Here is a 17,168-nt window from a genome sequence, read left to right as displayed (position 1 = left end):
ATCCTCTGCTAGATGCTAGACCTTTTGCAGGAATGGACAATGCCTTATAATCCATAGGTGGGCAAACATGACCTGTAAACCAACTCCAACCTGCTTTTGTATGGCCCTAGAGATAAATATGGTTTTTAAAAGGTTGTTTAAAACCTTTTTCAAAGGTTATTTTAAAAGATTGTTTAAAAAAGGAAGAAGAAATGTCATAGAAACCATCTGTAGCACATAAAGCTTAAAATACTTACTATCTGCTCTTTTACAGGAAAAGTTTGCCAGCCCTTGTTACCCACCACTACCTATAGCAGGCCTCATGGAATCAATAAATGAATGAAGACCCCTTGGGACATTCACTTAAACAAAAACATTAAAAAAGTCACCCATTAGTGATCAGCAAGCAAACTAGTCACAAGAAGATCAGGGTCCAGGGCCCTGCATCCATGTTACCTACTTGCAAAAGGGAGGCTGATGAGCTCCATACATTTCTTGCACATAATAGACCCACAAAGGCGGCAATGGTGGCGGCGGTTACGGATGCTGAACTTATTCCCACAGTCTGGACAGAAAGGGACATCCTGGTCGTTGACCCAAGGCACCACGGACTTTTCTATTGCTTTGGGAAAAACAAAACAAAAATCAAGCAAACAGAAAAACTAGCCATTTGAAAAAGAGGTTTGGTCAGGGAGAAAGATAAATAGAATAAATGTGAGCAAAACTCTAGAGTTACCTCGTATCTTAGCGGACTCGGTATTTGTTCTATCAAAGGCAGTGAGCTGACAAGGAGAAAACAGTGCCAAATGGAATTAAACAGGTGATGTCAAACTTTTCACAGGCAAGAAGCATCAAGCAGGAATTCATACGTCTTCATTTTTTAAGTCTCTTCTGTCATCCCCAACCCCAGCAAGTCACGAAAGCAACCTCACATTGGACAGAGTATTAGCTTTGCATCTAGAAGGCATCTCCCTTCCCCATGATCTGATTCCCACTTTTTAGTGTCAGTTCTCCATTTAAGCAAGAACCAGGGGTAGCAAGGATCTGATAGGTGTGGCAACTGAAAGTAATGGGGAACTCCTGATTCTCCATGGTCCTCCCGGACCATGAAACTGGCAATTTATTTCTGCCTTACAAAGTACGCATCAAGAACTATACCCACAGTTGCTACCATACCCACCATACAATCCAGGTTATACACAACAAGCATTTCTAGGGTCAAAGTAGAATGGAGTGATTGTGGGTATTGAAGACACACTCTGGTACCACAGGACAAGAAGGCCCAATCCAGATGTTCCCACACTGAATGCTGACCATGGATGAGTACCCCTCAAAGACCCTGTCACCAGCTTCTGTTTGTTACTGAGTAAACACAGGCCCCACTGCATGACTATACTTTGGACACCCAAGAGAGGAAATAATTTGAAGGTAGAAAGGTTTTCTAGCAGCCAAGTGGGCTTCAGAGGAAGGAAAAGGAAAGCTGGATGTGTGGTAAGTCTGTCAACCTGGGCCATCTCCTACAGTAAAACCAGCTCAGGCTACAACTGTCTACCATGTCTACCACTGTCTGTGCCTCTCTAGGTGGGCTTAAGGTGGGGCATTTCTCTGCCAGCATCAAATACATACAACACACGTGATACAAACTGCAGAAATACAACTTTTTTTCTCCCAATTTATACTTGCAGTAAAAAAAAAGTTTTAAAACAACAAAATTTACCTTCTCTAACCTGATTATTAATTTATTGACTTCAACAACATAGTGGTCAATTCTGGCAGCTCGGTGTTTTTTGAAGTCAGAAAGATGGCTTCTCACAGCACCTAGAAGGACAGAAAATGAGGAGACAAACGACATGTCGTTTCTCTGAGACAGCCCCTCTCCCTTGCTGCTTATCCTCAATGAACTTTATTTTAAGATTTTATTTATTTATTTGACAGACTGAGATCACAAGTAGACAGAGAGGCAGGCAGAGAGAGAAGAGGAAGCAGGCTCCCTGCTGAGCAGAGAGCCAGACACGAGGCTTGATCCAAGGACCCTGGGACCATGACCCGAGCTGAAGGCAGAGGCTTTAACCCACTGAGCCACCCAGGCGCCCCTGTATTTTATTTTTTAAAGATGACTTTGTATAGTTTTAATATTGTATTTATTCATTTATTTATTTAAGAAAGAGACAGAGAGTGCAAGAACTGGGGAGGAACAGAGGGAGAGGGAGACAGAATCCCAAGCAGACTCTGCACTGAGCACAGAGCCCAACATGGGGCTCAGTCCCAGGACCCTGAGATCATGATCTGAGCCGAAAACAAGAGCTGAACACTTAACCAACTGAGCCACCCAGGTGCCCCTATACTCGATGAATTTTATTTATTTATTTATTTTGTCTGTTTGTTTATTTATTTTAAGGTTTTATTTATTTGAGAGAGAGATGGAGAGACAGAGGTAGCGAGAGAGAGCACAAGCAGGGAATAGAGGGAAAAGCAGGCTCCCCACCAAGCAGGGAGCCCAACATGGGGCTCAGTCCGAGGACCCTGAGATCATGACCTGAGCCGAAGGCAGATGCCCAACCAACTGAGCCACCCAAGTGCCTCTTCAATGAATTTTAAACCCAAGTAGAAATTCAAGGAGTTTAAAGTCTTACTAAAAATTCAAAGACAAGCAAATGGAAACAAATTTGCTAAAATGTTAACCATGGTTACTTTGGAGGCCACAAAGCTCAATACCAGAGACCTCAGAGAATGGAGGAGGAAAGCCTGGACTGGAGCCTGCCTGTGCTCAAATTTCAATTTTGCCATATACTGTGTGACCTTGAACAAGTTCTTTAATGTTTGTGTCACTTGGGAGTACTCATCTACAAAATAGGGATAACAGTAGTACCTACTCCACAAGGTTGTTACGAGGATTAAAAATTTATGAAGTCCTTAGAATACTGGCACATGAATTTTTGGTAAAAAGGACAGTAACATTATGGGCAATTTTTAAACATCTCTCATACTTTTCTGTGCTTTCCAAAGTTGGTATGGTTTTGCATCAAAATAAAAACAGAACTTCTCAAAATAGCCCCCAAAAGGTAAATGCTAATGGATGTCACTGGAAGAGCTGGTTAAACTGATACCTTGATCAGCACAGCAGCAAAGATCCAGGACAAAACTTCTTACACAAATGGCACCAAAACGCTTGTTGTTTCAGCATCACTGAAATATCCCCTCTTCCAAAACACCAGCCCCCACCCCAGCACCCAGACCACTTTCTCTTCCCAAGCATGGCCTGTTCACCTATAAGTTGTGCACCCCCTGGAGCTTCTCACATATTACACTCTGCATTATCCTTGCTCTTTTCTCCCCTAACCATACTCTCTAACATCTACATTTTAGTTTCAAATTCTTAGGCGTGACCATAGATTATTTTTTTTTTAAGATTTTATTTATTTGACAAAGAGAGATGGATCTCGAGTACACAAACAGGCAGAGGGTCAGTCATAGAGAGAAGCAGACCCCCTGAGCAGAGAGCCCGACATGGGGCTTAATCCCAGGATGCCAGGATTAACACCAAAAGCAGGTGCTTAATTAACCAATTAAGCCACCTAGGCACCCCAGCATGACCACAGATCTTAACTTTTAAAATTTGCCATTCACTTGACCTTCCACAATTGTAACTTCCTCCAGTTACTGAAACTGGTGAGTTAATCAGAAAATTGCTCTGATAATTTAACACTGGCAATCATGAGGCAGGCTCTCAAAAAGCTAATAAGAGGGCGCCTGGGTGGCTCAGTGGGTTAAGCCGCTGCCTTCGGCTCAGGTCATGATCTCAGGGTTCTGGGATCGAGTCCCGCATTGGGCTCTCTGCTCTGCAGGGAGTCGGCTTCCTCCTCTCTCTCTCTCTTCCTGCTTTTCTGCCTACTTGTGATCTCTCTCTGTCAAATAAATAAATAAAATCTTAAAAAAAAAAAAAAAGCTAATAAGAATTCACATGCCTGAAATTTCTCCTTCATGTTTCAAATTGACTTTCATATGTAACTCATTACTATATGTAAACTAGCACATGCTTTATTAATTTCAGGTGTACAACATACTCATTTGAAATTTTTTTGTCAATTTTTTGTTAATTTTAAGTAACTCTACACCCAAAAAAGTGCTCGAACTCACAATCCTGAGATCACAAGTCACACACTCATTCGATTGAACTAGCCAGGAGCCCTGATTTGAAAATTTCTTAAATTTTTATTTAATTTTACTATTTTTCTTACTAAAGTATAATTAACAATATTACATTATACCATGTTTTTTTCTTTTTTCAAAAGATTTATTTATTTATTTGAGAGAAAGAGAGTACAGAAGGGAAGTGAGAGGAAGAAGCAGACTCCCCACTGAGCTGAGAGCCCAATGCAGGGCTCGATCCCAGGACCCTGAGCCAATCATGACCTGAATCAAAGGCAGATGTTTAACCAATGAAGCCACCCAGGCACCCCATATACAGTGGTTTGTTTGTTTGTTTAAGATTTATTTGTCAGAGAGGGGACTCAATGAGGGGCTCAATCCCAGGACCCTGGCATCATGACAAGAGCTGAAGGCAGACACTTACCAACTGAGCCACCCAGGCATCCCTATAGTGTTATTTTTATTTTTATTTTTTTAAAGATTTTATTTATTTGCTTGACAGAGAGAGGGAGATCACAAGTAGGCAGAGAGGCAGGCAGATAGAGAGAGGGAAGCAGGCTCCCTGCTGAGTGGAGAGCCTGATGTGGGGCTCGATCCCAGGACCCTGAGATCATGCCCTAAGCCGAAGGCAGAGGCTTAACCCACTGAGCCACCCAGGTGACCCCCTATAGTGTTATTTTTAAAGCCATTTTCTCCTGTTATGATGAAAATGTTTCCACTCTCCAATATGGTAGGCATCAGCCACAGGTATAGGTAGGTTGAGCACTTGAAATATGGCTAGTGTATGATTGAGGAAATTACTTTTAATTTTATTTAATTTTAATTTACTTAAATTTAAATAGCCACATATAGTTAGTGTCTATCTTTTTTATTTTTTAAGATTATATTTATTTATTTGATAGACAGAGATCACAAGTAGGCAGAAGGGGCAGGGAGCAGGCTCCCTGCTGAGCAGAGAACCCAGTGCGGGGCTCAATCCCAGGACCCTGGGATCATGACCTGACCCGAAAGCAGAGGCTTAACCCACTGAGACACCCAGGGGCTCTAGTTCGTGCCTATCTTATCAGATAGTGCAGTTCTAAGATTGTTCTCATCCAAAAAGACCATTGTGGCCCTATAAGAAGAATATGGTAGCTGACTCTGCGTAAATATCTTTTTTTTTTTTTTTTTTAGATTTTATTTATTTATTTGTCAGAGAGAGAGAGAGCGAGAGCGAGCACAGGCAGACAGAGTGGAAGGCAGAGTCAGAGGGAAAAGCAGGCTCCCTGCGGAGCAAGGATCCCGATGTGGGACTCGATCCCAGGACGCTGGGATCATGACCTGAGCCGAAGGCAGCTGCTTAACCAACTGAGCCACCCAGGTGTCCCAATATCAATTCTTCTTAGTGCCTGTTTCCTCATCTGTAAATGGGAACGAGCATCATGACCCATTCCACCTCATGAAGCTTTTGTGAAAGATGCAAAAGATAATGAATATGAAAGTATAATAAAGCCTCAGGAGAAAAACATTTATCCACTGCATGGACAGAAAAGAAAATTAAGTTTTGTTATCATACAACAGTTAAAGGACATGTAAAATTAGCTAGCTCAAATTCATGTGGCATTTTTGATAATACCTCTATTGAGATATTATTCACAAACATACAATCCACCACTTAAAGCATACAAATTTCAAGATTTTTAGCATATTCAGAGTTGTACAACCATCATCAAAGTCAATCTTAGAACATTTTCATTACCCCACAAAGATGATTTTTTAAAAAAAGGATTTTATTTATTTATTTGAGAGAAAGAGAAAGGGAAAGCACAGAGGGAAAGGGAGAGGGAGAAGCAGACTCCCTGCTGAGTAGAGAGCCCAATGTGGGGCTCTATCCCAGGACCCTGAAATCGTGACCTGAGCCAAAGGCACATGCTTAACTGACTGAGCCATCCAGGCGCCCCATTATGATTATTTTGAAAGTAGGCGATGGTATCATAATAATGTGTTTCAGAAAATTCTGTTGCACAAATAAATCAGTGAATGCCTCCCTAGGTAAATAATATCCCATGTGAGAAGAGACAGCCTAGTCAATGGAGTCTCTGCCTGGGCTGATGTCAAACACCTAGATCCCCATCTCGGTTCTGTAGTTTCTTAGCGGTTTGACTCAAAGCAGGTCCCCAACCAGTGCCATGAGGATTAAATGAGTATCCATGTAAAACAGTTAATGCACTGCCTAACACAAAGCAGATGCTTAGCTCATTCTGATCCATTTTTGCCCCCTTCTGGGACATAAGGTCCATGAGAAACTTAGACCATTCTGGTTACTGATGCCTAAGCTGACTTTTTTAAAAAGATTTATTTATTTTAGAGCAACAGAGTGAGCATGTGATTGGGGGGAGGGGCAGAGGGAGAGGATCTTCAAGCAAACTCCCACTTAGTGCAGAGCCTGGAAACAGGGCTCAATCGCATGACCTGTGTGAGACCATGACCTGAGCCAAAACCAAGAGTTGGACACTTAATTGACTAAGCCATCCAGGCACCCCCAACCCCACTTTTTTTTTTCTCAGCTAACTCTTAAAACATCACCAAGAACTAGGACACCTGGGTGGCTCAGTTGGTTAAGCATCTGCCTTCAGCTCAGGTCATGACCAAGTCCCCCATCAGGCTCCTGCTCTACAGGGAGTCTACTCTCCCTCTGCTTACCACTCCCTCTGCTCGTGCTCTCTCTCTCTCTGACAAATAAATAAATCTTTAAAAAAATGTATCAATGAGAACATATAGACATGCAAACATTTGTTGAATGAATGAACAGAACTTCTTACCTAATTCCTGGGGTTCCCACATGTAAGGGTCAACCCCTCCATAACTGAAAGACTCATATCCTTGTGTCCCTGATTCTGCTCGGTCATCTTCTCGTTTCAGCAGCCTGTTCTTGGCTTTCTTAGCCTTCTGGACAAGACCTTGAAAAATGAAACAAAACCATAAATGAATCCATAAACACCTAGTAAAAAGTCAGAAGAAATCTCAAAATACAAGAGCTGATGAAATGACTATACTTTATTTAAAAATTCTGGATCCCAAATAAAATTACAATAATGAGGCCACAGTACTACAAATACCACAGAGCATTCATTTACAAGTCAGTAGTAGCAGTAAGTTGATTTATGTAGCCAAATATACAGCTAAATTATTACTCATTGCCAAATTTAAGAGCCCAATTAAAGTATAAAATCAAATTCAATGAAGGGACCAAGGCAATGGAAATGTTTTTCTTCCTAGATCTTAACTGTGGAGGTGGTTACATGGGTATATACATTTTTCAAAACTCACTGAATTGTACACATAAAAACTCATGTGTAAACTATATCTTACTTAAAGTTTTTTAAAAATTAAATTCTACAGTATTTATTTACCCTATGGACTCACAAGTAAATACTTTTTGTTTACTTCCAGGATGGGATTCAACCAAACCAATATCCCTGGGCTAGTGTTCCCCATAATAGTTAGCTATACACAGAGTTCTTCTTCCCCTCCTCTTTACTGAATGCGTATGTGAGGATACTGACAAAGAGTTTCAAGAAACAGTTATAACACCTTCAACATTAACACAAAGGGAACCAGACTTCGTAAGAAGAGACAATAAATGCTTCCTGAATTGATTCTTTGCATGTGCTGGGCACAAAACAAAGTGCTTTCAAAAACTGGCAAATGTGTGCTCACACTCAGAGGCAGGTAGTATCCCTACTTATAAATGAGGACATGACATAAAGAGGGGGAAAACTTGCTGCACCCCAGATCACAGAGCTTATAAGGCAACAGGGCTACAAGTGGAAACCTCACCTGTTTAAAATGAGAACCCCAGGGACGCCTGGGTGGCTCAGTTGGTTAAGCAGCTGCCTTTGGCTCAGGTCATGATCCTAGCGTCCTGGGATCGAGTCCCATATCGGGCTCCTTGCTCCGCAGGGAGCCTGCTTCTCCGTCTGACTCTGCCTTCCACTCTGTCTGCCTGTGCTCGCTCTCGCTCGCTCTCTCTGACAAATAAATAAAATCTTTAAAAAAAAAAAAATAAATAAAATGAGAACCCCAGCTCTTCCCAGCCAGCGTAAATCAAAACTATGCCTCTGCAGAACAGGGCTTTTGCCACCTGTGCTGAGGTGAAAGGACCTGCTGTTTGTTAAAAAGGAACAGCAGTCAACTTGTGGGGAAAAAAATTCTTTATTCTATGTTGCTCTCATTAAGGTTCTTAAATTTGGGGTAATTATCCCTTTCTGTACCTAGAATCTAGAAGAAAATATTAGGTTTATTTTACTTACTTTTTTAAGGATTTTATTTATTTATTTGACAGAGAGAGCACAAGGAGGGGGAGGAGCAGAGGGAGGAGAAGCAGGCTCCTCGCTGAGCAGAGAGCTCAATGTGGGGCTCAATCCCTGGACCCTGGGATCATGACCTGACCCACAGGAAGACACTAAACCAACTAAGCCACCCAGCTGCCCCAAAAATATCAGATTTAATACAAAATACAATTCTTTTAGATTTAATAGATCAATACTTCATGGAGTTCCCACAATTTTGAAGTGCTCTGTCACCTGAATAACATTAAGAACACTACCAAAGCTTTTCAAAAACCTGGGGAATGCAGATATGGAGGGGCTGGCAGGCAGAGGGGGAAACTGCTAACGGCTACTCTGAGATGCCTTTCTCCCACTGGAAAAAATACCATCCACCAGAACTAAAGGACACCATCTAAAATGCATTCAAGTAACTCTCTTAACAACATGGGAGAGAAAACTTCCTGATGTAAACAAAGGATTAGCAAACAAGAAACTGGAGTTGGCATTCACTAATTCATTTTTGCAAACAAGACTAAACTGTGTCGGGTTAAACAGGCAGTCCATGCCATTTAACCACTTTATGAGGACAGAAGAACACTCTGGCAACCTTCCCAGGAGTAGCACTTCAAGAGGGGCCAATTAAGAACAATCCCATATGTTTTTAAAACCACAAAGCAGAAAAAAAAATAACAACAACAAAAAAACACAAAGCAAAAGCCAATTTTCAACCACCCTTTCTTAGACTTACTGCGCAAGTGCTAAACTGAAGCTAAACCAGGGCTGCGGCCCAAACTCACTGACCACCTTCTACTAATGACAAATCTATACTTTCGTTGTTGTTTTTTTTTTTTTTAGATTTTATTTATTTATTTTTTTGACAGAGAGAGAGATCACAAGTAGGCAGAGAGGCAGGCAGAGAAAGGGGGAAGCAGGCTCCCTGCCGAGCAGAGAGCCCGATGTGGGGTTCGATCCCAGGACCCTGGGATCATGACCCAAGCCAAAGGCAGAGGCTTTAACCCACCAAGCCACCCAGATGCCCCTATACTTTTGTTCTTAAACTGCCTCCAAAACCTGATACCAAGGTTTGCTCTTTTGGCTTCAACATTTCATTTGACAAAACCAGCAATGTCACAAAATTTCTAAAAACCAAAAGACAAATGAAGACATGACCTGCTTTTTAAAGGACTTTTTAAAAATCTTTGATGTCAATCTTTAAAACTTTCCTGATTCTGAAACAAAGAAAACTCCCACACAAGCAAGACTTCCTTCCTGACTAGACAAATGATCATTAGACTAAAGGAATGTTTAACTCAATTTCTTAGTTCTTCTGAGGCAGAGTGGGGGAAAAACAGAGGGAAAAACACAAGAAAATCCTTTCAAGTTTTTTTCACAACTCATAAAATTTATACTCTATTATTCTTTAAGTGGATTCCCACAGCTATTACTCCCTAAGTTACCTTAAACATTTTTCCTCTAATAAACAGGGAACCACAGGAAGTTGGAAGACATTGTCTAACCTGTGTACCCACTAGCATCAAAGTCTTTAGTGACATCACAGTATATGACTCAGTTCAGCTCACACTCAGGCTGGACGAGAACTAAAAATCACAGAGGTCCTTCAGCTGTCCAAGGAAACCTAGATCATCAGTTTGCATTCTAGCTGTAGAACAAACTGTGATTGGAACACAGGGTCTGGTATCATCTGTGATGCCAAGTGGAAAGAGCAGCACTAGACTCAGAGGTGACAGAAGACCTGGGGTCAAGGCCTAGCTCTGCCAATTCCTATATGACCTTGGATAAGTCACTCAACATTTCTGAGCTTCACTTTTTCTCTGCAGAATGAAACCAACCACCTTCTTGCAGAGTTTCTCTAAGAATCAAAAGAAATAATATTTATGAAAAAACTCTGAAAACTAGAAAATGCAAAACATTTTGGGAGGGAGGCCTTCTAATAGTTTGGGCTCTCTCCTCCAGCCTCTCCAGACAGAAGCCACCTCATTTACCACAGACCTCAGGATTTTGAAAATATTTGACTTTGTCATGTTTCTGGACAGAGGTCATAAATTTTAATGGTTTCGACAATTTTTTCTGAACTGAAAAGTGAGACATGGAGTGGGACTATTTGATTACAGGGGCATGTGACTCACATGTGTGGAGGCCAAATTCCACTTAGAAATACATGATCCTCCCTTCCTCTCTCACTCAACACAGAATTGTGAATATACTTCCAGACCTTTTTAACCTCAATGCCTTCAGAAATGCTGGGAGAAGCAGGTGAAAGTGAGTTCCAGAGAAGTGGCATCATATTTAAGAGTTAGAATCCGAAGTTTCAGAAATGATCACTATGTATGTTAAAATTGCTTTGAAAAAAATCATTCCGCTTCTCTCTATGACCTGAGGCCTGGGAAGCTCAAAAACCAAGTTTAACTTTTTGGATTATTTCTCCTTGCTTTTCAACTATGACCTTCCTTTTTCTGGGCTGCAGAGGACAACGTACAGTGAAGAAGGAAGAATGGCAGAAGGCTTGAATTTGTGACAGGGAAATGGGTGTACAATGTGCCTCCACTTTCAGAGCAAAGGAAAGGATTCTTCAAATTCTTCAAATTCTTAGAGGCTGGCAATTAGATAATTCAGTGTAGCAAGAGAGAGCAAAGCATAAGAATTACATTTACTAGGTTCAAAGTTAGACCCTGCCTCACTGTGTGACTTCAGGCAACTTATCTAATTTCTCTGTGACTATACCCTCATGAGTAAAATATGTCTCACAGTCCAACAGTTATTGCTATAATTAAATGAAGTTTATTCATAGAAAGGCTTTGAATAATGCCTGGCACATGGTAAACATAAGATACATGTTCATATATGTTCACTGTTATTATTATCAATTTTCTATTGTTTATTATGTTCTGGTGGCATCATGGAAGTTAATGAAACCATCCCATGAGTTAACTCTCCCAGTAACAGAATAGGATAAGCAAAAAGTTCTTGCCTCTTACTTTTAATTTGCCCTTTGACATCACGGTCTTCCCCAGAGTGCTCTTCCTCATAATGTGACTGAAGCTGATAAAAAGACTGCAGGTTCTTCAGGCACAAAGGGCAAAGGAAGCCCTCCCTCACTTCCCCAGGGTCATCCAAAGAAGCCATAGCAGTGTCCCTTTCAACCCCTGCAAGGCAGGAGCCTCATGCCAGGAGTCAGCTTGATTCCTCCCCAAGGGACCAGGGCTCTCACAGCATTAGCTTAACCAAGCAGCACACAGATGATGGGGAAGTGGTATCATGGCCCTGGATAAGATTTCCTCTGTGGAGTAGGAGAAGCTCTGGAACAGGAAAGAAGGGGAGAAGAAAAAAAAAAAAAAACCAATTCAAGCAAATTAGCAGCAATTGAGAATTTTCTTTGTTCTTTTCACAGTTCAACAAGATTACTTAATGTTTGTTCCCTACAAGTTTGATAATACAAAACTGGGTTTTCTCAAATCCTTACACCAAAACACAAAACCTTTAAATATCTGAGAACACCACTGGACAGTGGCAACTCAATGAAGTACGGAGCACTGATTTCTGAAGATAAGAAAACTGAACTTCAAAAGCAAACAGTACCAAGGCAATTTTCTCACATTCACTCCAACTGGTCCAACTTCATAATTTGTATGCCATTTTAGTCACTAGGGAAATGTCTGAAGTACTTACAAATACACAGAAATTTTTCCCTCTTCACCTTGGTCATCTATTCAACCACATATATACTGAGCTCTTACACCTATATCAAAAATGCAAATAGAAAAAGAAATAGTATCCGCCTTAAAAAACAAAAGTAAAACCAAAACCAAACCAAACAAAAATCCCAACCTTTGTCTAAAGAGGAGCATTAGAAACCCAGTGGTAAAAAGAAAAATCTACTTTGTGTTTTATATTTGTACTTTCTCTATAATAGATTTACTGGGTTTTATGAGCCAATAAATGACAGTTGGACAACAAGCCTAATGTTTCCACTGCTTCAAAAACAAAAGGATTTGGTGCTTAAACAATTCAGGGCTTAATAAGTTACATTTTTACTTTTACTGGGCCATGGCAAAGTCACTTCCAATGTCACCACAGAAAAACTCCCAGTCAGAGGGAGAATCCAGACAAAACCATTCCACAAAAGCAGAGAAATTTCTCCCCAAGATCCTGAGGTCACAAACCACAGGAGAGAGTAAGAGGAAATAAATTACCCTCAGCTTTGCATGGAACTGTGAAGAGGGACTGCCTGGTCCTCAAAGCAGAAGGGCAGCTGTGACCCAGAAAATAAACAAATGAAATGCCAGGACCCTGTTTGGTTTTTTTTTTTTTTTCCCTCTAAGAATCTACATACACATAGATCTCAGTCCCTTTTCCAGTCACTGAAATAGTGGCTTCAGTTCCCACCCCAGCCAGTGGTTCCTCAGATGCCCTGACTCTGAAAGCCCCCTTCCTTCCCATACATTCACCATAACAACCACAGATCAAACACACACACACACACACACACACACACACACACCCTTCACATCTCAACCCAACCTTACTTCCTCAAGGAAATGCCTCCTACTTGAAGCATTCTACCTTGGGACAGCTCCTGCACTTCCTTCAGGGCACTTACATCAATTTATAACCACAAATACATAAAATAACTAAGTATATAAGACTCTAAGCTCTGTAAGGGAAGAAACTATGTGCGTTTTCCCCACTACATTATCCCCAGGGTCTAGCACATTCCCTGGCACCTACTACGAAGAAAGGCAATAAAGCCTCAAGAATGAATGAATGCGTCACCGAACTCTAAAATCACGTAACCAAACACAACACAAACCAAAGAAATGTACTAGAAACCACGAGGCCAGACCCCACAACCATAACGTACGCAAGCCCCTCACTTCTTACACCACGTAAAAATTAAACATAAAATCTACATATCCTGAAATTATACACCCAGCATGAATGCTACCCGACTTCATGCCGCATACACTACACAGCCCACAATCTCACTCCTCATCGACTCGACCGCACACAACACCCGCCACATAATTCAATATCATTATGCGCACGTCGCATAACCACACACAACATAAGACTCGACCCCATAGACCGGGCATGACAACTTCACACATCGCACAGACGCCACACCAAACGCTGCAAACAACTCCACACAAACTGGGACCCGAACGTCTCAACCTCAAACAACCAGGGAACCAAACACAAGCACTAGGGAGACAAACCGCCCACCCACCCTCAGCTGCAGAACCAAACACAACTATGCACGCCCCGCCTAACCACACAACCAAACAGAGCCCAATCGTCGCAGGCACAAAAAGGCGAAACTCGCGGCCCAAAAGCCACATCTCCCACCACGCACGTCACACCCACCACAACCACACACATCCAACACCCGCACCGCCCGCCCGTCTCTGTTCCTCGGGGGAGCCGCGCTCTCGCCCCTCAGGCCCTGCCCGGCCCTCTGTACCCGGCCGCGCTCCCACTGGCACGTAGGCCTGTCGGGTCCTCCGGCCCAAGCTCTGGGCCTTTGCGGTCCCTCACTCAGCACCGTCCGCCATCTCCATCTACCGCTCGACGCTCGGCAGGCGCGCCTGCGCGGCACCGAAACCGGAAGACAGGCGGACAGATGCCTGTCGAGCGCCGAATCTTCGAGGGAGCGTTGAGGCCGAGGTGGGTTCCAACAATGCAAGGCGGCCGGCGGCTTCTGCGCAGGCGCTGTAAGAACCGATGTGATGGGACTCGGTAATTTGGCAAGGTGTTCCCATCCCAGCTGCTTTCGATCCACACGTAAAGTCAGCCCCTTGCTCTCCACCGCGTTGTAGGTATGGGAAAACTAAAGCCTGAGATTCTTTAGCTTTTGGCCAACGTGTGCGATGGGTGAGGGGGCGGAGCTGGGGGGATGTTCAACACTTCCTCCCCGACTCTCAACTGCGATTCTGAGTGAAATGGGGTCAGTTAAAGTTCCGGAGAGCTAGAGATAAAAGGAATATTCAGGAGACTTTGAGGATGTGTAAAGAGCCAGAATAGAACCACATGAGACTGGGGACAGGGACGGAAGGTATAGAGGGTATAGAGTTTGGTCAAATCTGTGGGAAACCTGTGGCACTTTCAAATGCAAATCAAAACCACCATGAGCTATCACCTGACACCTGTTAGAATAGCTCTTATTGAAAACACAAGAAATGACTTGATGTTGAGGATATAGAGAAAAGTGAACCCTTGTGCACTGTGGGTAGGAAAGTAAATTGATGTAGCCACTATGAAAAAGAGTATGGAGCGTCCTCGAAAAATTAAAAATAGAACTAACCTCCCATCCAGCAATTTCAGTTTATGGGTATTTTGCCAAATAAAGTGAAAACACTAACTTGAAAAGGTATATGCACCATCATTACCATTCCCACCATGTTCTTTGGAGTATTATTTACAATAGCCAAGATATGGAAACATCCTAAATGTCCATCAATGGATGAATAAAGGATATGTGGAATATTAGTCAGCCATTTAAAAAAAGAATAAAAGCTTGCCATTTGCAAAAGCATGGATAGACCTTGAAGGCTTTATGCTAAGTGCGATAAGTCAGAGAAAGACAAATACCGTAGTGATGAAGTCCCAGAACCTAAGTCAGGTTCGGTGGGGTGAGGTTCGGAGCTGACGACTAAAGAAAGAATTCTTAAGACATCTTTGGTGCAAAATGGTGGTTTATTAAAGCACGGGGACAGGATCTGTGGGCAGGAAGAGCTGCTGCCCCAGGTTGTGAGGAGTGGCTGGTTATATACACAGGAGTTGGGTAGGTGAGGACAAAGGGGTGTTCAGAAGGGCTATTGGAGCAAAGAATACTATCAAGATATTGAAGGCCTGGTTACTATCAAGCCAAGGCCACTTTCCCTCTAATGAGGCACTAACATAAAGACAATTGGGAGTCTCCTGGTGGAATGTTACATTCCTGCTCTCAAGCGTCCTCGTGAGTGAGATTTAGGTTTAGAAGAAATTTAACTTTATTTACTTTTCCTTCTACCTCCGCCTCCTTCGGTTTTTTATGGAGGGGAGGGTGACATTAGGACTTGAGGAACTGAGTTCTGTGTCTTTGGAAATTGGGCTATTGATAAGGTAACTTCTTTGTTGTAAATCTCAAGGACATTTGCAAACCAAGGGAGACTCCTGCCTTGCAGGACTGTGATCTCTGCAAGTTAACTATTTATCATTTTATGGCAGTCAGGGGTGCCTGAGGAATGCTACACATATGGAGGGGAGGGGGTGAAGAGGGGGTGCAAGGCGCCAGCTTTTGCTTTGTCCTCAGCCAGCCTCCTGCTCCCTCATCAGTATGACCTCACTTACATGTAGATTCTAAACACACAAAAACTAAAACCAAGCTCATAGATAAAGAGAACAAATTGGTGGTTGCCAGAAGTGTGTGGGGAGGGAGGGGGTGAAGTGGGTGAAGGGTGTCGAAAGGTACAAACTTCCAGTCATAAAATAAATAATGGTGACTATAGCTAATAATATTGTCTTGCATATCTGAAAGTTGCTAAAAAGAGTAGATCTTAACAGTTCTCATCACAAGAAAAAATATTTTATGACCATATAAGGGGACATTTGTTAAATAGACTTACTGTGATGATCATTTTATAATATATGCAAACTCAAATTATTTTGTTGTATGTGAAATGTATGTAATATATAATGTATACATAATGAAATATATGTCAATTATACCTCAATTTTTAAAAAAATACAGGATGATCACTCAGCACCTACTCTGTGCCCTGCACTGTGCTGGTTAACGCAGGGTATATAGGCACAAAACTTCATCCCAGTCCCAGGAAGCAATTTGCTTTGTGCCCTGCACAACGGCTGGCATCCAGCAATGTCCTGGGCTCCAGAAGAAAAGCTGCAGAGCATGATAGGAGGATCCTGAGTTTTGGGGTCAGAAGTATTACTTGACTCCTTTGCCTCCTGGTATCACCACCTGTAAAATGGGATGAAAAATAATAGTTTTCCTGGGCATCTGGGTGGCTCAGTCAGTTAGGCATCTGGCTTCGGCTCAGGTCATGATCCTGGGGTCCTGGGATCAAGTCCTGTATCTGGCTCCCTGCTCCGTGGGGAAACTGCTTCTCCCTTGCTCTCTGCCTGCCACTCCCCCCTGCTTGTGCTCTCTCTCTGTCAAATAAACAAGTAAAAAAAAAGTTTTTTTAAGGTTTTATTTATTTATTTATTTGAAAGACAGAGATCACAAGTAGGCAGAAAGGCAGGCAGAGAGAGAGGAAGGGAAGCAGATTCCCTGCTGAGCAGAGAGCCTGATGCAGGGCTCGATCCCAGGACCGATCCCAGGACCGTGGGATCACGACCCGAGCTGAAGGCAGAGGCCTCAACCCGTTGAGCCACCCAGGCGCCCCAACAAATAAAATATTTTTTAAAAAGAAAATAAGAGTTTCCACTTCATAGGATTATGAATATTGAGTGAGATATGTGTATGTGGCAGTGAGAGTTTGTGTGTGTGTGTGTACACCTTTAACACTGACTCTGAACAAGAGCACTCCTTCTGTTAGTGTCATAAGCACTGGGCCTCCAGCACCTTCTATTTAAGGACACAAGGCTCCCAGTAGGGAGAGCATGGAGTGGAAGGCAGTGCCCAGTGAAAGACCAGGGAGCTAAGGGTCCAGAGGCCTAGGTCCTAGTCCTGGCCACACCTTACTTTGTGACTTTGGACAGTTCCCTTCT

General features: G+C 42.5%; 1 protein-coding gene across 1 annotated transcript in view; it reads right to left on the bottom strand.

The window, feature by feature from the left end:
* The window catches only part of RBSN (rabenosyn, RAB effector), a 29,557-nt gene extending 15,523 nt beyond the window's left edge, over positions 1–14,034 (bottom strand). The window contains exons 1-6 of the mRNA XM_059390385.1: positions 13,918–14,034; positions 11,435–11,755; positions 6,930–7,067; positions 1,697–1,797; positions 716–761; positions 440–601 (exon numbers count right to left, since the gene is read on the bottom strand). Coding sequence (XP_059246368.1) covers positions 440–601; positions 716–761; positions 1,697–1,797; positions 6,930–7,067; positions 11,435–11,582 — 595 coding nt within the window. The 5' untranslated portion in view covers positions 11,583–11,755; positions 13,918–14,034. The remainder of the gene's footprint in view (positions 1–439; positions 602–715; positions 762–1,696; positions 1,798–6,929; positions 7,068–11,434; positions 11,756–13,917) is intronic.
* Between the last annotated feature and the right edge of the window lie 3,134 nt (positions 14,035–17,168).

Source organism: Mustela nigripes, chromosome 2 (assembly GCF_022355385.1).
Source record: "Mustela nigripes isolate SB6536 chromosome 2, MUSNIG.SB6536, whole genome shotgun sequence".
Taxonomy (NCBI): domain Eukaryota; kingdom Metazoa; phylum Chordata; class Mammalia; order Carnivora; family Mustelidae; genus Mustela; species Mustela nigripes.
The sequence above is the reverse complement of the archived record's forward strand: the minus strand, read 5'-3'. Positions and strand labels throughout refer to the sequence as shown.